This window comes from Scleropages formosus, chromosome 1 (genome assembly GCF_900964775.1).
Source record: "Scleropages formosus chromosome 1, fSclFor1.1, whole genome shotgun sequence".
Lineage (NCBI taxonomy): Eukaryota > Metazoa > Chordata > Actinopteri > Osteoglossiformes > Osteoglossidae > Scleropages > Scleropages formosus.
In genome coordinates, this window is record NC_041806.1 from 23,403,215 (window position 1) to 23,428,149 (window position 24,935).

At 47.9% G+C, this 24,935-nt stretch overlaps 2 protein-coding genes across 3 annotated transcripts; one reads left to right on the top strand and one right to left on the bottom strand.

The window, feature by feature from the left end:
* Nucleotides 1-1,619: 1,619 nt before the first annotated feature.
* Nucleotides 1,620-8,499, bottom strand: mfsd9 (major facilitator superfamily domain containing 9). 2 transcript variants are annotated; one of them, XM_018749958.2, is made up of 6 exons: nucleotides 8,382-8,499; nucleotides 6,582-6,669; nucleotides 5,532-5,575; nucleotides 3,706-3,835; nucleotides 3,174-3,383; nucleotides 1,620-3,062 (listed from the first exon to the last, which is right to left on the bottom strand). In XM_018749958.2, exons 1-6 carry the CDS (start codon nucleotides 8,463-8,465, stop codon nucleotides 2,323-2,325), a joined length of 1,296 nt encoding a protein of 431 aa, XP_018605474.1. In that variant the 5' UTR covers nucleotides 8,466-8,499; the 3' UTR covers nucleotides 1,620-2,322. The 2 variants fall into 2 exon arrangements, with proteins under 2 accessions (XP_018605474.1, XP_018605475.1); XM_018749959.2 differs by lacking the exon at nucleotides 8,382-8,499 and adding an exon at nucleotides 7,956-7,989.
* Nucleotides 8,500-10,345: 1,846 nt separating this feature from the next.
* Nucleotides 10,346-15,030, top strand: tmem182a (transmembrane protein 182a). Its single transcript, XM_018749973.1, has 5 exons — nucleotides 10,346-10,606; nucleotides 12,013-12,136; nucleotides 13,278-13,376; nucleotides 13,464-13,601; nucleotides 14,143-15,030. Exons 1-5 carry the CDS (start codon nucleotides 10,448-10,450, stop codon nucleotides 14,367-14,369), a joined length of 747 nt encoding a protein of 248 aa, XP_018605489.1. The 5' UTR covers nucleotides 10,346-10,447; the 3' UTR covers nucleotides 14,370-15,030.
* Nucleotides 15,031-24,935: the final 9,905 nt, after the last annotated feature.

A 24,935-nucleotide genomic window follows, 5' to 3' on the forward strand; every position in this document is an offset into this window, starting at 1 on the left:
GCAAGATTTGAACCCTAGAACCACTGGAGAGCAGGCCTGGGCCAAACCTGCTGCGCCACAGCACCCCCCACCCATTCACACACTAAGGGCAATTTAGCATTGCCAATTGAACTGAACTGCATGTCTTTGGACTGTCTGAGGAGACCAGAGCACTTGGAGAAAACCCACACAGACATGGGGAGAACATCCAAACTTTGCACAGACTGAGCTAGATTTGAACCTATGACTGAAACACCCATACCCTGTGAAGTGACAGCACCAACATGCTGCCCCTGCTGGTATAACTGCAGTAAATAGAAAATATATATTTCTATGACCTTTGAGCTTCATAAAAATTAATTTTAAATTATTCAAAATAAGCAGTCTCAAGTCCTATTCAGTGATAATTATTCAGGAATAAATCTCATAAGCATGTACAGCAACCATCATCATCTCACCCCATTTGTCATTATTTGCAGTTAGGAAATCACAGCAGTTCTTACTGTCCCTATAATAACCAGAGATGGTCTCACATTCGTGTCATGTTCTTGTCATTAGCCGTCCTCTATCAGATTGATTGAAGGAAATAAATGAGGAATCCCTGCAATGGGCTGGTACAGAGTCTTGGGCCCTAGGATTTTGGAATAGACTCCTGAGCGTCAAGATATTTACATTGATTCATTTGGCTGTTGCTTCTCTCCGAAGTGATATACAATGTTAATCTACTTACAGTTATTTACCTGTTTATACAGCTGGGTAACTTTACTTGAGCAACTTTAAGGAATGTATCTTGCTCAAGGGAACTACAGATTCAAAGAGAGAGATCAAACTTGCAACCTTTGGGTCCAAAGGCAGGAGCTCTAACCACCACACTGGACCCTACACCTGAACTGTAACTGTATTATATGGGTGGATATTGTATATTATATGGGTATGAATGGGTAAATTATAAAACCCTGCATTACATTAGTTATAAAAGTTCATGCAGAAGAATAAAAAAATTAAAAATGTTATTTTTCAAATAAGCTGAAAAATAAAACAAGCTTGTCCATACAGGTTCAATGTGCGCTGCTCTCACCTAGTGGTCAAGTGGTGACATTGAGAAGGAGACTGGAGTGTTTTTTCAAATACCCCCCCAAAACACATCTTGGTACGGAATTTGGAAAATCCAGGAATATAATCAGCATTAACTCCAAAAAAAAAAGCCTTCAAACACAAACAATCCAATAATGTTCCCAAATTGAGAGCAGATTTAAAAAGTTGTGAGACCGAAACGAAGTTTGTGTCGATCTGATCATGACCACAACGTTAGTCCTTTTCGGGTATGTGTGAAGCGCCCCCTCCTTCACAAGCTCGGATGTGAAATAAACACAAAATGACAATTTAATTCACTTTTAATAATAATAAAAAAAAACACACATTCCAGGTTTTTGAGAGCGGATCAACTTCACTTGGTTCAGTTAAACACAGGACATGACCTTCTTGGGTGGCAGCTAACCTCGGTTAACATACCTTATGTCTTCCAATTTATTAAGACTATTGCAACCATATAACTGGCTAATAGTATATAAAAGTTTAAAATAAAAGCACTGCATATACACAGAAAATAAATTTCTTCAGATGAATTTCTACCTCTGCTTATGACTAAGCTACATTAGTGTTTTATTGCTGATAAAATTACATTTCTTTCCTATCGATAATATCTTAAAATGAGGTCAGTGCCATGAAAATAGTGCTGCTATTTAAGTTACAGAGAACACTATAACTTAAAACGGTATATAAGGTAATATAAAGACAAAACTATGTGGAATTTGATCTTACACAAAACAAATCAAAGCCCAGTGTCCCCCGCTACTTGTCCAGCGTATGATGCACCAGAGTACTACTGCTAATGTTCTAGGCCCGTCAGTAATTGACAAAGGGTTACACCACTCAGTTTCGATGGCCATTTAGTGCTCACCATTAGTCCCCATTTCTGACATTAAACATATTTTTCTGTAATCCTACAATACGTCCAGTGGAATATTAATAACCACATTAACTAACCACTTCACCCTTTTCCCATTAACATCTCTTTCTTCTTTGCTGTATCTATCACCATTTGGCCTTGAATTCAGGGTTACAGTGACAACACTGTGCTACAAAGTTCAGTTTGTCACCCTTGACCTGTGCGGTAATGAAAGCGCCGACGCTGATAGTTTCCATCAGCACGAAATCCCTGAAAAAGAGGCCGTCTCGGCAGGCCTGCCGAGGACTCAACCAACAGAGCTGCTTCCCAACAGGGCCCGACCGCGCCAACGGTACCCCGGACCCAGTGGCTCCGCGGGGCAGGAATTTGAAGTCTCACAGTTTGGGGCTCTTGGCTTTGCTCCTGCTCTCCCACTTTGGGGTCCGCAAAAGGAGCAGCAGGATAGCAGCCAGGGCCAGGACCACCCCCAGGCTGGGGGGGCCACACGGGCTCACTTCCTGGGCCAGCCCAGAGAGCAGCGGTGCTGCCACACGGCCCACGGCTGTGACAGACTGACCGGCGCCCAGCAGAGTCCCACTAGCCCCTGGTTCTCCCCTTCGCAGCTCCAGGTCTGTAATGCAGGTGCGGCCAATGGTGGTGGAGATGGCGAAGAAGGTGGAGGTGAGCACCACCTGCCAAACACTGGGTGCGGCAGCATACAAAAAGATGAGTATGCAAGTGAGCGCAGTGGAATGCAGCAGCAAGGTGGCCATGTCGTTGCCGTAGAGGCGGGTGACTGGCCCCACCAGGCAGCCGGTCAAGGCACCGAGGGTGCTGCTGTAGCTGATGAGGTAGCCAGCAACCTGTGGCCGCAAAGCAAAGCGCTCCTCCAGCGCCAGCGAGAAGTTGCTGTAGTACAGCATGATGGCCACGGCCATGAGGAGCCGCACCAGGAAAACGTCCCACATGTCCGAGGTCGCCACGGCACGGATGCGAAGCAGCACTGACGACAGCTGCCGCCACACGCCCAGGCTGTTTGCTGCCTCCCGCTTCCTGCTAGCATGTTGCCTGCTGCTGTTTGCATTGGCGTCGGTGCGGTTCAGATGGTTATTCCACGGTAACATCCAAACCAAACCTAGAGAGACAGCAGAAAGCTTACTTATCAACATTACTCACCTATTTTCAGAAGGAGGAGGAGGAGAGAAAAAAAAAAAAAAAAGGATGGTACTGCCTCTCTGTCCTGTACCTGCATTGAGGAGGAAGATGGCAGCACAGGCAAAGGATGAGGTGTAGAATCCGCCCTCGTGCTCAGCCAGGTACCCTCCTACCACTGGGCCCAAGATGAAGCCCACGCTGGATGCCGCATTGAAGTGGCCCATCGCTACCGGGCGCTCCGTCTCGGAGACCAGGTCCGACAGCAGGGCCCGGCAGATGGACAGGGAGTGCTTAAAGAGCCCTGGGTAAACGATGAGGGGCAGGATCACACAGAATGAGCAAGAGAGCGCGACCTCTTCTGTTCAATGACAGCAGCCGGAACGACATTCCAGGAAGTCATCAGTTATGCAAATAAAAGACGTCTAAAAATATATGTTATTCCCACCACATGGTTCCGCTTTCCTCTACTGCATGCGTTTCAGTCCTTGGAATGGCAATCCATAAAGGACCAGCACATAGGCTGTTAGAGATTAAGGCTCATGACCAACAGGCCGGCCATCCAAGTACACAGCAAAGGTCCAAGAGCAGCAACCCATGCATGGAACATTTTATAAGGGACTCACCCACAGGTATCCTGGCCAGCACAAACAGCGTGATGCTGGTGGAGAGTCCCAGGAGGGCGTACCCAAAAGCACTCAGCAGCAGGCAGGTGAGGAGGGAGTACCGTCGGCCCACTCCATCACTCCAGCTACCCTACACATCACACGCAGGACCCACACAACATTAGGTTGGCTAAATGCACAAATGTATAAAACTATATTTATACACCGGAAGACTTTTTTCTTTGTCGTAGTTAAGTGCAGGAATCAAGACGCATGCATTGCGTTACCAACAGTCGACTTTTACAGTTTATTTTATTTGCACCTTAATACAGAGCCAAAGCAACCTGCATTTCCATACCTAGCTGTCGGCAGTAAATCGTACTCTAAACACAACAGGAGTGCGAAACTGCCTTAAGTCAACTCTTCTACAGTGTTGACAGCCCAACTCTGCCATCCTTAAGTATTTAAAAGAAATGAATAAAAGCATTAAGCTTCAGCGAAGAAACATCATCATCTTTAAGGACCGTGATTCTGTCTGTGACTCCACCCCATCTGAAATCATTCGGAAAAGACACCGACGTCATGAAGTCATGGAAGTTTTCCCAACAACGCAAAATCTACTGAGGTTCCGCTTGTCCAATCCAAGTAAAAAGAATCCATGAAGGAAAGATCCACCCGTTTGACTGCAGGAAGAACCGAAGCTAAGAGCAAAACTTCCTTCATCCTGTCAGTATATTTATAGGCTGGAGGTTTTTAATACGCTGAAATACGCCAAATTAAAATTCAGTCACTGAAATCTTTCAAAGTCTCGTTAGTTTCATTCATTCATAACAAACACAGTATTTTGTTGTTGTGGTCTATACTCATAGTTGCCTATTTATGGAAGATGTTAATGATCAGACTACTTCGGACAACTGACCTGAATATTGACGGCCCATCACTTCTGAGAAATATTATTTGCTTTCCTGGATTTATCCATGCATTTCCATTGTTACTCTGTGCTGTTACCATATTTCATATGGCAACACTGGATCATAGTGACATTTGATAATTTTATTACAATAATAAAAAATAAATTCTACTATTCTTCCTTTGCATTCCACAGACATGACCAGCCAGGAAACCTTTCCCAGAAGTCCCTGCTCCTGAGTCTTTATTAAGGTATTCATGGTGCACAAAAGACCTGATTGTGTAACAAAATCACAGGAATTGAATTTACTCCCTGTACCAATTTGAACCCATCCTTGACCTGCCTGTTCCCATCCCCTCAGAGTGAATATAAACATCTCTTTTTCGCCATAATTAATCCCATGACCCCACATATTTAAACTAATTTAAAAGACTTGCGACTCACTTACTTGAGAAGGCCAGTGCCTGTTTTACAGGGAACACATCTTGTTAAATGAGCTGAAAATGTGAAATTCCATTGCTTCATTTAGAAAAATTAACAAGCAGCACATATGCATTTTGTCATCTCCACGACTACCAGACAGACATAAACCCATTGTGTCCAACCAGGTGTGAGAGGATGTTTTAAGATCTCATTGAGCCTGTCCTACCACTTGGTACGATTCTTAAATTAAAGCACTTAGTGTCACAAAGTACAGTTTTCATAATTTACAAAAAGAATATTATAGCCACTGAAAATCAGGACCCTGTCACGTTTCTTAAATGGACTGCTTATTTAGGGTACGGAGGCTTAGGAAAAAAAATGTTAAAACATTTCAGCAATAAAAAGTATCCACTGGTGGTAATATTTCCTGCACCAACACCATTGACTGCTCTGACTGAATGGGCAGATCCACCACGTGTACAGTAACAGAATATACAAAAAGCGCAATACTTACAACTATCGTGCTGGAAAAAAGCTGTAAAACTCCATAGGTTGACCCTGAAATGTTCATGAGAATAAAGAACTTGGTTATTTAACAGTTTCTAAACCAGCTAACTTTGGATGTCACAATTAGGTGCAAGAAGGGCATTAAATACACAGCCCTACAGTTTATGAACGGATGAGGCGAGTAAAAATGAGGGAAGATACTAAAAGGTAAACTCTTGGCCTCACATAAACTGATTTGTTATTGTCATCAATAAAACCAAGTGCAACTAACCACCTCCCTCCCCTTTCAGATGACAGGGAAAAGCACTGGGTATCAGCACCAGCAGGCCATGTCCTGTGAACTGGACCCATAAACTGGAAGAAAGTGGGCAGGATCGCCTATCCAAATGCAAGCAATTCCCAAATTCTGCTTTTGAGCACAGGGCTAATTATTCAACACGTTTTGTCATATACAGGTGGTCCCCAATTTAAGATGGTTCAACTTACGATTTTTTTTTCAGCTTAACGATAGTGAGCTGGCAATAGATATTTAGGAGAAAGCGTACTTCGAATTTTGAATTTTTCCTGAGCACGCAATGTGCGGAGCGATATTCTCTCCTGATGCTGGGCAACGGCAGTGATCCGCATCTCCCGGTCTGCCATGCGGCTGCGTTTTGTGCATTCATAATGTTACAGAAACGCCCATGTGTGTCTCCTGCTACTGGTGAGAAAGAGGAGGGCAGTTACCCTTGAGGAGAAACTCAAGATAATTGACCAGCATGAAGGCGGCAAGCCCGTAACGGACATCGCTCGTATGCTTAGGCTATGATGTTCGGTAGGTTAGGTGTACTGAATGCATTTTCGACTTATGATAGTTTTGACTTGGGATGGGTTTCGCGGAACGGAACCCCATCGTAAATCGGGGACCACCTGTACCCCAAGAGCCTAACACACGCTAAAATAATTGACATGCTGAGAGAAATTTAATAGGAAAATCTCATTTTTTTCCCCTCTTGGTCCCCCAACGCCACTCTTGCCAATGTCACAGCGCCTGAGAGAAGCAAACTGACGGACTGACCTACAATCCCTGCCATGGTCGGACTGGCACCCAGTGATTTGACATGATGACTCAGCAAGGGAATGATCATGCTGACTCCAAAGAGATCCTGTAGTAGGGAGAGAAGAGCCGAGGGACAGACGTTAGCCAAAACTTTCCACGCTCCCTCATCACAGTGTCTAAGTTCAAAAGTATGGATCACTGTGAGTAAACAAGCCAACAAAAAGCAACTGCTGTTCAGTTTTCACTAACAGAGAAATGCTCTAAGGCTGCACCCCCTTGCTACTCTTGCGTGGATTTCCTGACGCCGTAGAGTACTTACAGTACTGCACAAGCTGCACGGTATAATTTGTTGGGAAACATTATGATGCATAAAAAGAATAGCACAAAAGGTTACTGGGTGTAATCCCTAAAGGGGTCTTGATCTTGTACCTTATCAAACAGTAGCAATAGTGAATTGTGATGGAAAAAATATTCACCTGCATAACTGCAAGCGGTTATGCTGACTGCATACCAACAGCCCCATAACAATGGTCGTCGTGAACCGGAGGGGATTCCCATCAATCGGGGAAGAGATAATTTAACAGTTTATTCATAGCGGTCCATCCCAAGCAGCGGGACAGCTGGTGGTATAGCGGTTAGAGCTGCTGCCGGCTTTGGACCTAAAGGCTGCAGGTTCGAGTCTCACCTCCAGCTGGAGGACCCCTGAGCGAGGTACTTACCCGAAATTGCTCCAGCAAAATTGCCCAGCTGTATAAATAACTGTAAGCAGAATTTTGGAGAAAAGGCTAAATGAATAAATCTGTGCTGACAACACAGGCAAGGAGAAACACCTCTGCACACAGTATGTGCAGGACTCTGATTCGAGTCACACAGGAGGTTAACTGGTGTCACGGTACTCTTGATTTACACTAAGGGTTTAATGCGGGGGTCATGAGCCGACCTTGTCCCTATGACCAAACGCACATGGACACTGCAGCAGGAATGCGGGTAACTTTCAACAGTTAACATTACCGTTTATTTAGCGGAGGCCTTTCAATCCGACTTATAATTATAGGGAATCAAATGTACAATGCTTTCCCAATTTATACGGCTGGGTGAAGTTTTACTAGAGCAGTTCAGGGTGAATTCCTTGATGAAGGGTACGGGGGGAGAGGAATTCGAACCAGCAACCTTCAGAAAGGGAAATTAGATGTACGTGACTTGGAGCTCTTCCACTCGGGGACTGGACAAGAACCCGATCATTGTTCCTTTTTTCGAGGAATTACACGTCCACATATCTCAGAATGAAGGAACGGTCGGGGCTGTTTGTTTTCCGCGAAGCGCACACGGCACGCGCGTGGACCAGAACCACGGGAAACAATTAACGGCGCTGCAGTAATGGCTCCAACTCACCGAGCCATGATTCACCACAGATTAAATGTTTTTTTTTCATATATATATATATATATATATATATATATATATATATATAGAAAAAATGACAATAATAACTTCGCCGGATTCCAGGAGCGTTACGGCGTATTATTGAAGCAGGACTTTTCATTGATGATCATGATGATGATGTCACGACATTTTACTGCCGCATTTTTCCCAAAGAACGCCACCCAGCTTGCGCACGTCAGCCAGGAGTCGAATGACATGTTTAACCACGATAAATGAAACAGCAGAGAAAACACGACTTTCCAGACTGGCGTGTACGTGGAGTTCCTGTACATACAGTTTGCGGCGAAAATCAATCAATGACAGCGGGGCAACACCGTCACCCGGCTGTCGTCACCGTACCGTGATGTACCAGTGTACCGTGACTGAGGTACTCACCATGAATCCCACCACGTACATGCAGCGGATGAAGCGCGGCTCTCGGCGCGTTCTTTCAGAAATGCTACATTTCGAGTTGCACATTCTTCTCCCGCACGGACACACTGCACGGTCACCAATGCGGAAGCGTGCACTCTGCGAGCACGGCTCAGCGCGGGCCGCTTTCACTGCAGCCCTTAGTGGGGGGGTGCTCGTCCCTATTCACTAGAGCTATCGACTCTCCTTCAACCGTTAACCTGTACATACCAGTCAAGTGGACATAAGAAACAGTTTGTTAGTTCTGAGCTCACTATTTGAATTACTTTACGTTTTAATAATTAAGTACTGTACCTGGTTGTGGACACGGACGCTCGTTTTCTCCCACTTCCCCATGTTTGGCATGGTACGGTCCTGGCGGTGACGTCACACTACGGCAGCGGGGCTTTTAAACCACCCAATCTGTCATTTATGTTGATGTGTATAGTGGGGAAAGTGTAACTGTACCGCTTTCATGGTAATAGCGTAAATGTTGCAGAATCTGACTTTGACAAAGGATTATAAACGTTCGTGCGGGCACACTGAAGAACCCGCTATTATTTGAAAATCCCTCTGTTAAATATTTATTTTACAGTCTTTTTTTCGCACCTTCATTATCCCCAGTAGTACAGGGAGAAATTCTAAAACGACAATTGTTTCAATCATTGTGAGAAGATTTAAATGTGTCGTCTGACATTCTGCCACAGCAGCCCCGAGTAACTAGAGTAAGATGACGAGTCTCAGTCATTGTAGCGCAAAGCGGCTGTATAAGCAAATTCGCAATTATTATTATTACGGGTGTGACGACCACGAAAGTGCGGTCACGAAACGGAATGCCTGTTGTAACTGCAGTCTTTGCTATATCTAATATGCGTTCGTTGTTGTCCAATCTTATTGCCTGGTGGTGGTTTAATAAATTCAGAATCAGTGCAGGTGTTCTGCCGGGGCCTACAGGGCGAATGATGCCCAAGTATTCTCGTGGATAAAAAGTTCTGCTATTTCTTAACGGAAACACGGTACACAGTCCCTCGTGTTGCGGACATAACGAAGAGATGTTACGAGGAGGCAGACGAGCGGCGCACGAGCTCAGCGCGAGGTACAGGCGTGAGTGAGGCACGTGGGCACACTTCTCATTTGCATAATCCCCGCCCAAAAGTAAATCTGCGACCACCAGCCGCAGCTGCTGTAACATGAGGATTACAGCTGTAACCAGTTAGTTACAGTAAATTTAAAAATGAATAAGTAGAGTACTGTCACTATTTTTACATTTATTACCTTTCCAGCAAAATGTGGCTAATTGGCACAGGTCAGATCAACAGTTTACTGTAATATAAAGAGATACACATATTGTTTATGTACATTTTCATTCAATTGGGAAGGCTGTCTTGGCCCTAGGAGTTGGACCGGACTCTGTCGGAAGTGGCGCAGAGGACTTTAGGGGGACTCCTGTCAGGTGTCTGTTCACAGGCCTCTCGGCGGCATGTTAATTCAACCCCTCTTCATCTCAGTCTGCAAAAATGTCCCAGCTGCGTGGTAACTGGCTTCATCTCCTCAACGTAACAATGTCCACCAAGACACCGCTGGCCGTGCCACTTGTGCGTGTTCCGTAAGATACAGTAACACAGACTCGCGTCAGTTGGATTCAAGAACAGTCTGGGGACTATTACTCTGATTTTACAGTTTGATCATGGGCCTTCCTTACACGGGTCTGTATTAATGGTCACTCTTGACCGCTCCCAAGACATAAACCATGAAGACAAGTTATAATTTCTTGGTCGCCATCCTGCCCACAGCCTAGAGTTCCCATCTCCTGTTCCGGCACTTCAGTGTCACCCCTGATTTTGTGGTCTACGGGGTGGGTGGGGGGGTGTCCAGTTGCCAGTTATTTCTGATCCTGTTCCCAGCCATCTTCCCCTCCTCCACAGCCCTCCCCTTGCAAGGGAGTATCGCTGGGGTCCTCGTTCAACTACCAAAAATAGCAGAGCAACTCCACGGGGTCAGGTGGGTGCCGCCCTTCCCAGTGAAGCAGACGAGCTGATCCGGACACAACCATGAAGCTCAGCGTCGTTCTCTTCTTTGCCGGCTTCTTCGGTGCTTTAGCCGCCGTTTTTCTGTTGCTGTCCTTTGGGACCGATTACTGGCTCTTGGCCTCAGAGACATGCGACCCGGGGGAGCTGCCGACTGTTGGTCCTGGGAACGTGCCGGTGGAGGTAGGCGTGTGATTGCTGCCGTCGAGGGGCTGTTGTCAGGCTGCGCAATATAGCGGCCGGAAGAACTCAAGATTTGGTTTGACGTGGCACAGCATATTGGTCCCCTGTCGTCCCCTCCTGGGTGTATCCCCTCCCCTGTGTTGCCAGGTTAGGCTCCGGCTCCCTGCGACCCCGCTTGGGACAAGCGGCTTCAGCCAACGTGTGTGTGCGTGCATATTGGTCCATATGCTACTATGTTCTCTGGCCTCGCTTGTGTATTCATAAGCCTTTCATATCTGTTGATTCTCGTAACTGTTGCCCAGTCTTGAGTGATGTTACAGACGAATGTTAAAATGTCCGAGGCAAGCATTTTAGGAACAACACTGTATAAAATCTGAGTTAAACTGACGCGCACGACACTTTCGCGGACACCTTTACTGTCTATGTCTGGTACCTGAGCAACAACTGTTGACATTGAGATGTCACTGCTAAAAGTCTGCAGACCGTAGGGCTGTTGGGCGAGTGAGCGTCACTTACTGTAACCGTTGCGTCTTTTAATAGTGGACTGTAAAACTGTGATGGTCACACGGCCCATGCTTGATGTCAGCCCCGAAGCTGCTCTGCAGGCTTGAAGCTTAGAAGAGCGGGGGCGTTGGACCAGGGCAGACATTGACGATGAAGACAGGGAACAGCTGCACTGTGGGGAACAGGCAACGTCGGCTTACTCAGAGAATAGAAATGCTACCGACTCCCATTCACTCCAGAAAAACATTCAGTGGACGCCCATATTAGTCGGATTCGCCCGTATGGAACTGAAGGGCAACTTAATATGTAACTTTCATGTAACTATTACATGCACCATTTATAAAATCGAGCTTCCAACAAAGTAATAAGGCTAATGAAACTCCACATTAGTTACTTAATTTAACACTTAGAGAAATCTCTCATGCACACTGAACACTGACTAGAGGATATTAATGACTCTTAAGTGGTTTCCCCGCAGGCTTTTTGCCGTGCTGTTTAGCTTCTGCGATTATCAACAATCGGCTGAATTCCAGCATGATGTTACCATATAAGGAGCGCGTGGATCCTGTATGGTACTCAGGTGTTTGGGGATTCTGTCCAGATTTGAGACAAGTGAAAGTAAAATTTGCAGGAAGAATTTGAGGTAAGTCGTCCTTAGCTCCGTGATCAGAAGTGCCCACGTGGTGCCTTGTTGTATGTGCTTTCAATATATTTTATTTACATTTTATTTAGATTTCCATCATAGGTGTTTTATATATTGCGGAAAAACCATTTTCGGTGGTTTTTCCATCTTACAGTTTTAGGTTTCAGTTCACAGTCTTGCCTCCAGTGCTTCTGCCCATTATTGCAGGACATTGTTCGCCCACACCCTTCTTCTTTAACCCGGCATCTCCTCCCAATAGCGAGGGGACATGGTGGTTCAACAGAGAAGTCAAGACGATGCCACGTTCCACCATGAGGGGTTCTTCTGGAGGTGTTACTTTAAGGACAGAATGGAGGAGGACACCTTGCTGAAGTTCTGGTTCAGTAAGTGAGACCGTTGGGTGACCTCAGGATCTGGGGCTTTGTCATTCAGGAGGTCGTTTTTTTTCTCCACTGGTAGAAAGAAGTACAGTCATCCCTTCTGCACAGTCATCTCCTTGTACTTCCATAAACATACTTTATAAGCTCTACATTACAAAACAAGGGCGAGCACAGTGGCACAGCAGGCTGAGCTGGGTCCCACTCTCTGGCGGGTCTGGGGTTTGAGTCCTGCTAGGGGTGCCTTGCGATGGACTGGTGTCCCGTCCTGGGTGTGTCCCCTCCCGCCTCCAGCCTTGCGGCCCCTGTTGCTGGGCTAGGCTCCGGCTCGCCGCAACCCTGCTTGGGACAAGTGATTTTAGACTCTGTGCGTGTGTGTGTGTTCACACAATAATGTTCCATCTGACTTTTTTTTCCGCTTGAGTTAATAACATGACAGCCTTCCTTTGATTCCATGATTCTGTTTATGCTGAATGTAAAAAATGTACACTTAAGAAAAGTGAACATTGCCGGGTAGGCTCCGGTTCCCCGTGACCCCGTATGGGACAAGCGGTTCTGAAGATGTGTGTGTGTGTGTGTGTAACAGAAATGGAAACAGCGAAATGTTCATATCGTATGGTGGCAGTGGAAACATCATCCAGCAGCAGCAGGACAGGAAGCTGAATGGAATCCTTTGCTGAATGTTTTTCCTTCCGCTGTCCTCAAATTTGGGGACCCGGAGCGCTCTGTCACAAGGTGCTTTGGGTATCCCTTCTCAGGCTGCTATTTGCACCCTTGCGGGGTAAGATCCTAAACCAGGAGACGGCCCTGGACTGTCCCTGTCAAATTCCACGTGTCTTTTTTTCTGGGGCTATTTCTCCCAGCTGCCTGATGTTTTAATTCCAAATTCTGAAATGAGGAGAGAGTTGGTGAAGCTGGTATACAGCTGACAGCAGGATAGGGTGAATTTACATTATTTTACTCGACATGTTAAAATTGTTGGAGATGGTACTGATCTAAATTGTTGAGTATATCCTTTATGTATCCACCATATCAACAGCTAATTTAATTGAAAATAATCAAGAAAAAAACCAATAATCTGCAGTCAGTGGGTTCCCTGCTCCCTTTTACTTTCCCCCCCAATTTTCCCTCTTGTTTCGCTCCTCAGCCAATCAGCCCCCTTCCAAGCTGTGCATGCACTCCTACCAGTTTCCGTTTCCTTTCTCCGAGAAGAACAACAACGGCACGGACTACGATTCCGCCATCAGTGAGTACGGTCGCTCTACCTGCCAGGTCTTCGGTCTTCCCCTGACCCCTCAGGTGCTCCAGCCATGACAAGCATTCTGCACTGTAGTCTACAGGGGCTTCTGGAGCATCTTTATGCTGGTGGGTGTGGTCGCTGCGGTGACGGCAGGGTTCATCATCATCTGCGCTGCCCCCTTTGCAAGTCACCGACTTTACAAGGCAGGAGGTGGTCTCTTCGTAACCGCCGGTGAGTGGCTCACTGCCATCGGCTAACAGGAGGTCGGCTGCACGCCCGCCTCATGTTATGGTACAGCTTGGTGAAAGACCCCAGAATGGCTTCCTTGTGTCTCGGTTCTTTTATGCAAGCTTAATGACCACATCTGGCATTTCACTACAGTTTAGCAGAGTGGTCTGTGTCCTTTTACAAGGTAAGGTATCCATTTCACTTGGGTGCAATGCAGTCATTTTGCTGGGTTGATCAATGATCCGGCACATTAAGTTTACGCCAATATGGTGTCCAGATGAACTGCTTGTATTGCAGCAATGAGCAATGCAGGAGATCCTACCGATTACCTCGTTTTGAACATCACCCACCGTTTTACTAGAATCAAAAAACCTGGATTTTAATTTTGCTAAACAACTGGACTAATTTAACAATCACGTGCAGAGATGACTTTGTGGCTCCTCTGGCAGCTGAGTTCTGAGATGTTCACAGCTGAAAAGCAGAAGGTGCTTCCAGCACTGACTTGGCCTTCCCTCCTTCTGCCTTCTCCTCTCGCTCCATGCAGGCTTTTTCTTTCTGGCCGTCATTGTGATGTCGGTCATCTGGGTCGAGGTTCTGGACACACTGAACCGGTACGTGGAACAGCAGCGGATCTTGAAGTGTAACAACTTCCAGCTCAGTGTCCAGTATGGCCTGTCCTTCATGTTCGCGCCCGTGGGCGTCTTCTTCTCCCTTCTGGCGGGGCTGCTCTTCGCGCTGATCGGGCGGTCGTTGCACGTGCAACACCAGTGAAATCCGATGTCACTCAGCTGTTTTGCAGGCAATCCGTCAGCGCGTCCTGTGGGCAGTTCCCCGTGCTCATGATAAAACGTTTTAGGGGAAGAACCAGTTGTATGAAACAAGGTGAGAAGGTTTGGGATCAGTTGACTACAAATAGACCAGAGGTGTGTCTTTCAACCTGCTCACACTGGGGTCATCCTGGAGCTGAAAAGCAAAAGTACTCTGTGTGTGTTCTGTGTTATAACACCACCGTGTCATTCATCAGCAGTGTGAAATAAACAAGCTAGACGGGAAAAGAAAACTGGATTGATGGATCTGGTACAGATGTTTGCCACATTTCTTAAGTTGTGAAGTTGTTTTATGAAAAACGATGTGCTGTGCTTTATACATCAACCCTTCACATTGTGTGAGATAGTTGTGAAAGTACTCAGAGACACAGGAAGATTCGTCACTTATATTGAAGAGATCTTGTCTACGATACTGTTTTCAAGCTGTTAAATTTTTTAAAACTTTGTTTTTGACCAGGTTTTTTTCTTTTGTATATTCTTAATGGAAGCAGTTGTTAAATGCCATACCACCGCTTGTATCACCTACAAGGTACCCTTGTGGTTATATTGGGAAAAAGTCATGTTTTCTTTGTAAATAGTATGTCTTTATATTTAAACATATTAGCACCTGGTCTTTAAACAAATTTAAATGAATAAAGAATTAATTCAATTAAATGAGTGTGTGAATTTATTCAATTTACTTATTTATCTGACACATTTCTCCAAAGCAGCTTACATTTATTTCTAATTTATAAAGCTCGCTAATTTTACTGGAGCAATTTAGGGTAAATACCTTGTTCAAGGGTACTACCAGGGGATTCAAACCTGGAACCTTTGGGTCCAAAGGCAGCAGTTGTAATCACTACATTACCAGCTGTCCCTGTTAAGTGTTATTTTTCAAGTACTGCTTGATACCTTCTCGCACAGCAAACAACTGTCATCCTTAGAGTGGACAAAATAATGGAAATTCCTAACAACACATTAATTTCAAGAACCTAATAACAAGTAGGGCCACGCTTTGCCGTCAGAACAGCTTCAGTCCTTCATGGAATGTTGCTGTACAAGTCCAGAAAAATGATCCAACTGAATAAATAGGTAAATAATTGTAATTTGCTTTGGAGGAAAGTGTCAGATAAATGTATTATTATTATTATTCTTATTATTATTATGATTAGATATAAGTTAGATGCTTTGCCCACATTTGTGGCAGCAGATCATCTCCTGGGGTCACAAAGAGCAAGGTCATTGTAAACCCTGAGACTAATCTCTGCATCTCCTGCTGGCCTTGTGTTCCACGTTCTTTGCACTCGAAGCCTCTCTTCCTGGCTCTCGGCACCGGGCTGAGCTGCCCTCTCCCTCCGGGCAGATCCCGTTTCACAGCGTGACTGGCAGCAGTGCACCCCGTGTGCCTCACCCAAGGCCGTCACGCAAAACTGCTACAGGACTAGCGCTGCGGTGCTAGCGGTGCATGAATGGGATCGTCCCAGAGAGACCTCCATTGGGGAGCCTATAATCACGGGGGCCAGGTGATCGAGACCAATGAGGCATGAATAAACAGTTAGTCATGCAAGCAGGAGAAGCTGGTTTTATCTCAACCTGAGTTCCTCAACTGGACCCCCACCAATGCGCGGAACGCAGGGGGTCACGTAGCTGACAGGTTTCCCTGAGGCGGGGGAAGCGGTGAAATGTACGAATGCCAGGTGAATCCAGCCGACGTACCGCGGTGTAACTGCGCCACGCACACTGGAGAGGGGTAATGCAGCGACACCGAGGGTGGGGGGGGGGGGCACAGCTGCAGAGCCTTGTGTTTACGATGATCGCCTTACAACCACCGTGCCAAGAACTTCGTTTGCGCTCGAGTGGTCGCTATTTTCGAATCCTCTCACATCCAGGCGATTGCCAAACTGAGACACATGTGTTTAGTTTAATATTACTTCTGAGGCTCCCTGGGCCTTAAATACTTTCACCGGGGGTTCCGTGGCTCTTCGTAAAGCCAGAACTCGCAGAGGAGCTCATGGGACTGCTTAGTTAGTCAGAGCTGAAAGCTTCCCAAGGATGACAGCAGGCGGGAAGAGCTAGTCGGAGAAGCGAAAGCACCTCTGCAGCTTTTCCTACTGGATTTTTTTCCCAGTGTCAAATCATGGGGGAAGTGTTGCACACATCCACCAAGAGGGGGCAGTGTTGCTTCATCAGTGTCTCTCACCTGCCTGAGCTTTCCATTCAACACTTCTTCACCCCATTTACTCATTGACCAGACCCTCACTGCCTTCAGTGCGCCGATTTCGTGTTCAAGGTGTATAGAAATGTTTTTTAATTAAAATACACCTCGATAAATATAATAATTATAGTCCATAATTGGGGGTGCGGTGGCGCATTGGGTTGGACCACTGTCCTGCTCTCCGGTGGGTCTGGGGTTCGAGTCCCGCTTGGGGTGCCTTGCGACGGACTGGCGTCCCGTCCTGGGTGTGTCCCCTCCCCCTCTGGCCTTACGCCCTGTGTTACCGGGTAGGCTCCGGTTCCCCGTGACCCTGTATGGGACAAGCGGTTCTGAAAATGTGTGTGTGTGTGTGTGTGTGTGTAGTCCATAATTGGGGGGCGCGGTGGCGCGGTGGCGCAGTGGGTTGGACCACGGTCCTGCTCTCTGGTGGGTTTGGGGTTCGAGTCCCGCTTGGGGTGCCTTGCGACGGACTGGCGTCCCGTCCTGGGTGTGTCCCCTCCCCCTCCGGCCTTACGCCCTGTGTTACCGGGTAGGCTCCGGTTCCCCGCGAACCCGTATGGGACAAGCGGTTCTGAAAATGTATGTAGTCCATAATTATAATCTGTGCTTGACATAAATTGTAAGAGAAATCACTTCCTCTGAAATGAATCTAAATATAAATCTTGAGAATAAAATGGACCGGCTGGATTACCGTGGCATTTCTGCTCTGGGCTGGTCTAAAATTATTTTATTTGTTATGTATTTTTCAGGTAATTTCTTCCATAATGTTCGGTAGTACACCGCTAAGGAGTGTCAGCACACTGAAGTCGGGAAAAAGGTTACGGCAGGACTGCGGTTGAGGCGTCGAGGCGGTGGGCTCCCTCCGTCTCCAGCATCCACCTCTGCGCTCAGCTCCTTAATCTCACATGCGAACAAGGTGACTGTAATTACATCCGAGGCTGTCACTTGTGTTTTTGCTGTTCCGCGCAGGTGAAACGTCTCTGTCACCAGGAGCCGTCTCGAAATCAGCGGAAGGAATTGATGTTTTTAGGTGGATTTTAATGAATGCTGCGGCAGATTCAATCATAACTCCTAGTTAAGTTTTTTTTCCCCCCTCCTCTTTTTTTCAAAAATCCGCTGGCAGATTCATTACCCGTGTCGTCGCCCCCCCCCCGCCACGTATCCACCCAACCTCAGAGCCCCAGAACCCTCCACCTGAATTTGTACTCGCTGGTAGGCCAGTGCCTGCGCTCTGCATGCCCCTGCTGTTTGTCTTCTCCATCACCGGGGTCTTTGTCCCCAAGAGATGGGACTGTCCAGAACAATTACTACAGGAGGGCTAACGTGGAGCGCGCCCGGGAATTTTAATCTCTTTTCCTTTTTCCAGCAAAAATGCTATTAAAATGAGGTTGGCAGCTCTTTAAACATCATGTCATTTGTAAGAGGCCAAAATACTGATCACTTTTCCCTTTGCTATTAAGTCAAAACTCAGATTACTCCCGCAGCATTCTCTGGCAACCAGCAAAGTGGATTAAAGGACATATATGATCGCGTGCCGGAGCCGAATCTCTTGCGGGAAGAACTCCGACTCTGTGTCTAAAGCACACGTCTTTACTTAGACTTCCACGGGCGACTGAGAAAGATATCTTCTTAAAACACTCGCGTACACTTTCCACCCCCATGCTAGGAACACGGGGACCCGGAGCTACGTCCTCGAAGTAACGCACATTAAACGATCAGTCCATCTGAGTAAATTCAGGGTAAATCAATCTAGCGTCACGTGGCAATCGCTTCTGCGCTCTAACCTGTGAAAGCTGAGGTTCGCTATTGGATTCTCTTCCATCTTTTTCTTTGACGCGTCTGTACACTTTTTCTGCTGGCTGCTCGCGTGTATGTCCCGTGTCTCCTGTCAGGTGGATCTGTAGCACTGTGGATCATTAGTGCTGAGAAACAGGGAGGGCGAAGGAAGAGGACCCCACCTCTGCTTCTCTGCAGCCTAATAGGGTCTTTGGTGGCTTACACAGTGGTGTGAACTGCACTCAGGAAGGGGCACGCAAGATGGGGCTGTGTGCTCCCTCACTCAAAAACACACACACACACACACACACACACATCCAGCTACACACACTTAAATATGCACAAATACGTGTCCACACCTCCTCCCGGTCTCCAGTATCTCTCATTTGCAGTGTTGGCCAGTCCCGCTCCACCACGCGTCCCGGGGCCGACCCTAGGGGTGTAATTACTCGGCCCCCTCCCACCCGACTCATGAAAATTGCTGCGCTTCCTGACTGCAGGCCCTCTGACACAAGGACCTCATCCGAGCCCCCCGCCTCTGCGTCGCCCGTGACTTCCTGCCGCTACATTTGCAGTGTTTTCCATGCATGCGGTTTCCCGGCGAAGTGCACTGGACAAGACGGATCGCTGAACTGCCGCCCCCAGCTCTCAGCCCTTGTGGACCTGGCATGTTTGGGGCACAGGTACCAGGTTCCACATTCACCGTAACATCCGCAGACTGCAGACGCACTTGACCCATCGTTGACAGAGCACAGTTATTTACGTTGCACTCTGGGTGGTCTGCCACCCCTTCCTTCACACAGTGTCCATAATTCCCTTGTATTACTGTTTCAAGCATCCCATCTGGCCCTTTACTCCTCTTCCCCCAGTCCTGCTCCTTGTCTCCTATTCCTAATCGCCTCCCCTGTCAATCTCCCCCTCCTTCTCTGACTCCTTGACGGCACCCTCTCCGCCCCCACGCGCCCCCGAGTCTCCCGCTATCTCATCTGACGGACCCTTTTTTGTGTGCATAATGAGGTCGGTGATTGTTCCTCACCCCCGTGCCCCAATGCTCCTCTCCCTCCACTCCTGCCTCCCCTGAGTTAATGAAGATTCGGGTGCCCCGCAAGCAGCCTGTTAAACATGTCATTAACAGGGTGGCGGGGCAAGAACCCTACCCGTCCTGGGGCTTTGTGTCATCCAGAGGAGTCCACAGGGTGGGCCTGTCAATCACCACTGTCCAGCTGGGTAGAGAATGGCCCACCCCTACACTGTCCCCACATGGCCTAGCCCGTTTTCCCCCTTCCTCCCTGTACCGTCACCACCTTCCTTATATCTCCTCTCTTCCTACATCTGGACCCATCACTCCTGCCAGCCCTCCATCTCTTCTTGCTCCCTTTCGGCCTCTCTTTATCAGTCCTCTCTTTGCTCGTCCCTCCTGTCTCCTCCCATTCTCTCACTCTCCTGCTCTCCCAGCAAACACTTAAAGGCCCTTTGTGGGCAGCGCAGCTCAGGCAGTAGAAATTGATTACTTGCACAAACAGTGGATTCGGGTCCGTTAATCGTAGAGGATGGAGGACAAGGAGGAGGAGGAGGAGGAGGGGGAGGATGAGGATGAGGAGGAGGAGGAAGGGAAGGAGGTAGAGGCGCTGATGCTGTCGAAAGCTGCTTTTAATCGTACACCTTCCTTGGTCCAGGATTTCCCAGGGATGTTTTCTGTAGGGGGGGTGGGTATCTGATTGTATTTAACTACTTTTTCTTTTCCCTTCTCAGTGACAAAGATGAGCTTATGCCTCCCATTTCCCTCTCGCTCATGTTCCTCTCTGTGTTCCCTCCTCTCCTGGAGAATATGAGCAGTGCAGTATGGGAGATGGGAGAGGGCGAGGGTGGGGGGGGGGAGATTAAATCCAAGTTTCTTTCATCCATGAACGCTTTCATCTCTTTTTCAAACAGAAGGAATTATCAGCGCTGCTACTGAATCAGCCCCTGTCAGTTAACAGGAGGAAGAGGAGCCTCTGTGCGTGTGTGTGTGTGTGTGTGTGTGTGTGTGTGTGTGTGTGTGTGTGTGTGTGTGTGTGTGTGTGTGTGTTAGCTACTGTGTCTTCGTGTGAATGGGGGGTAATTTACAGGGGCGGCCTGCTGATTGGAGATTGGACAAATTATTCAACAGGGCATCAGGTGGTGGTGTGAACGTGTTTGGCGTGAAGTCAGCTCTACTGTGTGGTCTTCCATGACCCCTCACCTTCTTCTAAAATAACAGAGTGTGTAGATCCCCAGATTCCCATAGCTGCTAATTCGAGAGTTCACAACATGCAGAAACAGAAGGGCATCATGGTGCTAAAAAGGCTGAGTATGTTGTCCATCGTCTTAAATCCAAACCTCCTGGGCCAAGGTACACAGTTTGAGGAGTGGAAGTTGGTCTTCTGCAGCGATGAGTCAAAAAAGTGAGACATTTGGCTCTAATTGCTGTATTTTTTTTGTTACACACAGAGAGGGTGGATGGGGGTGCGGTGGCAGGGCAGGTTTGGCCTGTATCTGCTGTGTGGTGGGTCTGGGGTTCAAGCCCTGCTTGGGGTGCTTTGTGGTGGACTGGTGTCCTGTCCAGGGTGTGTCCTTACCCCTTTTGGCCTTGTGCCCTGTGTTACTGGGTAGCCTCTGGCTCACTGCGACCTCGCTTAGGACAAGCGGTTGTAGACACTGCAAAAAAAAAGGGGGGCATGATGATGTGGCAGATTCAGCAGGTGCCCACTGTGTGGTGGGCCTGCGGTTTGAGCCTCACTGGCGTCCTGTCCTGGGTGTGTTCCCTCCTCTTTCGGCCGTGCGTCATATTGCCGGGTAAGACTCTGGCTCGCCGCGACACCTGTTTGGGGCAAGTGGTTGTTTATGATGGCTGGATAGAGAGGATGAGTGCATGAGTTGTGTCTGTGTGGTTCCCACAGTCCTGCGCGGAGGTGGCAGTGTCATGATCTGGGGTGGCTTTGACAGCCGCAGTGCTGGTGATTTGTCTTAGTCAATGGTGACCTCTAGCAGCATGGTTATCATCGTGTACTACAGAGACATGTTGCTCTGTCAGGATTACAGCTAACTGGACAGTCCTCTGTTCTTCAGAAAGGTATCGACCCAACACACACCTAATGTTTAAATGTGAAAAACGTCTCAAACAAAAAAACCTGGATGTACAACCTTGCCGGTTATGAAAGAACATGTTTTCAGTAAGTGTACTCAAACTTTTGACGGGCACTGTGCTGCCTATTCATGTCCTGCTCTGAGCAGATAAGCAAACAACTGCTTTTATTTGTCGTTCGGAGATGTTCTTCAACCTTTGCATGTGTTTATTCTCCAGATGTGCAAAGGCTTGACACACCTTGACTCAGAGCCTGAGTCCCAGAACTTTAAAGCCCCGAGGCTGCAAGATGCTGTTAGAAATGCTGCGAGAATGTAAGATTGTTCTGTGCTGACGGCAAGGCAATCAAAACAGTTTATGGGGAAAGCTTTCCAGAGGAAAAAAAAAAAAAATGAACAAGATTTACAGCATGATGGTGACTAGACCATTAGAGCACCAGCGCCTGGCCACTTCTGAAATAAGGAGAGAAACACAAAGGAAAAACCCACTGGTCTACAAGGTCAAAACAGAAACATCGCGGTTCGGAGAGTAAACAACACGGCACAGACTTTCAAAGCCCTCAAAAGCCGCGGAAGCCACCACCGAAAAAGATTAAAACAAGTTTCCGTGGCACTTGGCCCGTCGTCTAATCTCCAATGTTCTCCGTGTGTCTTTTTTCATTAATTTTGTGTCAAGACTAATTTTGAGGCGAATGAATGCAGATGTCAGGGTGCCATCGAATCCCATCGCAGAGCACCGTAATGAGATAACAGGCTTTAGCTGAAGAATTAACGCTATTGGAAAAAAATGCGATTAGCTCAACGGAAGAGTACAGGGATGCAACAGAGACTGCCTTGTCTTGAGAGTCACAGTATCAGATGCGGAGACCCTCGCTGCCAAATCGCAAATCTGTTTCTAACGCTGGTATTAATTATCAAACTAAAGCTGCTGTTGCACACCGATTCATCGGGCCCACACTCCTTATTATCTCCTATTAAGTAGGAAAAAAGGGGAGATTATGGAGGCCTCGAGGGGCGTTTTATGAATTTTGCGAGGCTATTAAACCATGACATGGACTTGGGTGGATCGCGACTGCGATTCCTGTGTTGTGCTCTAACATGCATCCTAAAGCCTTAAATTCAATTACTTTGGTGCCATTTTCAATTAACGGCAAGACGGTGGGGCCGAGTTCAGAACAGCCTTTTTGTCAACGCCAAATAACGGGCTCGTGGTTGTGAGCGAGCAATTCCGGAACATGCCGCAGAGCTCCGACGGACAGAAAAGCTCTTTGCTGACGACCAGAAGTGTATCGCGGCCTTATTAACGGTGAGAATTCTCCCGATACTAGCGAGGTGAAAGGGCAAGGTTAGTCAGCATCGTTCGTACTCAGCTGACAGATGCGAAGCCACATGCGTCTATTAAACGATTGTAAATGTTTTGTAAATGGACACGTATGAGAAGAGTACCTGCCACGCAAGGGAGGGAAAACATTCCGGGCCTCTGAGGATGCAGGACAGCATCAAGACTCCTCGCGCCGCATGTTTTGCTCACTTCACTCGCCGACATCTTCATCAGGGGCAGGTTGTGGTGCACCGCTCTGCCAGCGGTGAGATACCCATTTCACACATCGATACGATGTTTGATGAAAAGCGAACGCCGGTATTGATATGTCATTATGAGCAACAAGCGCGGCTGTGTAACGTGTGAGATGAAATGGCTCTGCGGCGGCGCGCCGCTCGCCGCACCCCGACGGACCGCGGAGACGTCTCCGCCATGCTCGCTGCACACAATCCCTCCCTAATTATGCAGCGAGAATGCGGGTTCGCCGTTTCGCCGGGGCGGGGGGCCGGGACGCCAACCCCCACACCCCCCACCCAAGCCCGAGATGCTCTCCCGCTCCTCCGCCGCCGAGGTCCTGGGAGGCTGCCGCTCCCTGCCAAGCGCGGGCGTCGACGAAAACAACGTGCCCGGGCCCTTTCACCGCGGGCTGCCGCTGAGGCATGCTGGGACGCCATATGCTGCAGAATGAAAATGCACGGGAAAATTGAGAGAGTTACAGAGGGGGAGGGTGGGGGAGAAAAGGTGACTGAAAGACACAGAGAAAGAGGGAGGGAGAAGAGGGGGAAAAAAAAAAAAAAAACAAAAACCAAATTTTCTTAAGCAATCTCCCTGCTCCTGCGGCGGGAGCCAGGCCATTTCACTAAAGCAGGCCAGAGGAGAATGTCATTAGTTCCTAAGCCCCAGGTGAATTTGCTACTGTTCCACATGATTAAGTCAGATAATTGTGTGTTGATAGCGAGCATGGTCGATGGAATACAATTTTCAGGGCGAGGGCGAGATTCCTAAACAAACAGCTCAGCAGTGAGCTGCGGATGGGGGGGCGGGGGCTCGCGTGAGCGGCAAGGCGCTGGCGGTCAGGTCAACCGGCGGACAGCGGCGGGTCTTGGCCCGTGGCCCACCGGGCCCTGTAGGGTATTCGATCAGCTGTCCTGCACGCTCCGTTATTCTGTTCTGATGGTCTGATTTGTTGCGTAACCGCATTAGTGCTCGTGTGCATCAGTTTAAGGGGTTTAACCCCCCCCAACCCCAAACCATCGCCTTGCCAAACAGGCTTTCACCAGTAAGGGCCTCTGTCTGCAGGAGAGAGATTAGTTTTCCTCTGTTAAAACATCACGGCTCCACGCAACCATGTGCACCTTGAGAACGGAAGGAGCGACTTCCCTGCCAAGACACCTTTTATCCCCCTTATAATTCCTCGCAGGCGTGTATTCCGTTAACCTGGCTTGACAATTGGAAACGGTCTTTTTCCTTTAAGTACGTCTTTTTTTTTTTTTTCCTCCTTCCTCGTGTTTGATGGCTACATGCCAGGTTGCATGAATTCGCAGCCCGCTTTCAAAGGAGCACCAAGGCTGGGGATTTGTTGTGGGGGCTCGTTGCACAATGGCCGCGATCCACCGTATTAATTACAGAGCCGTCTGCGCGCCGCAGCCAGTAAGTGCAAAAGTCGGTGAAGTTGGATCCGTGAGGCCAAGGAGAAGATTTTCACACGTTCTGGTGCTCCTGAGAAAACTGGCTTCGATAGCTGGAGTTTTGTCAGGGGTCCTTGGAGGATCCTGTACTTGCCTTCGACGCAGAAGCCGATGGAATGAGATTAAAACGGGTATTTTTGTATCGTAAAGACTCGAGTAACCAGATCTATTTGGACTGCTGGACAAATCAAGACAGACTCCATCCGTCCACCTGTCCATCTGGTCATTACTGTTTACTGCTTGATACATGCAGGGTTGTGGTAGGCAGGAGCCTATTGTGGAAGCACAGGGAGCAAGACAGGGAACACCACGGGTTGCACACACACCTGCAGCGGTAACTGGCGGCGTAGTGGTTAGGGCTGCTGCCTTTGGACCTGAAAGTCACATGTTTGAACCCCACCTATGGCGATCGTATCCTTGAGCAAG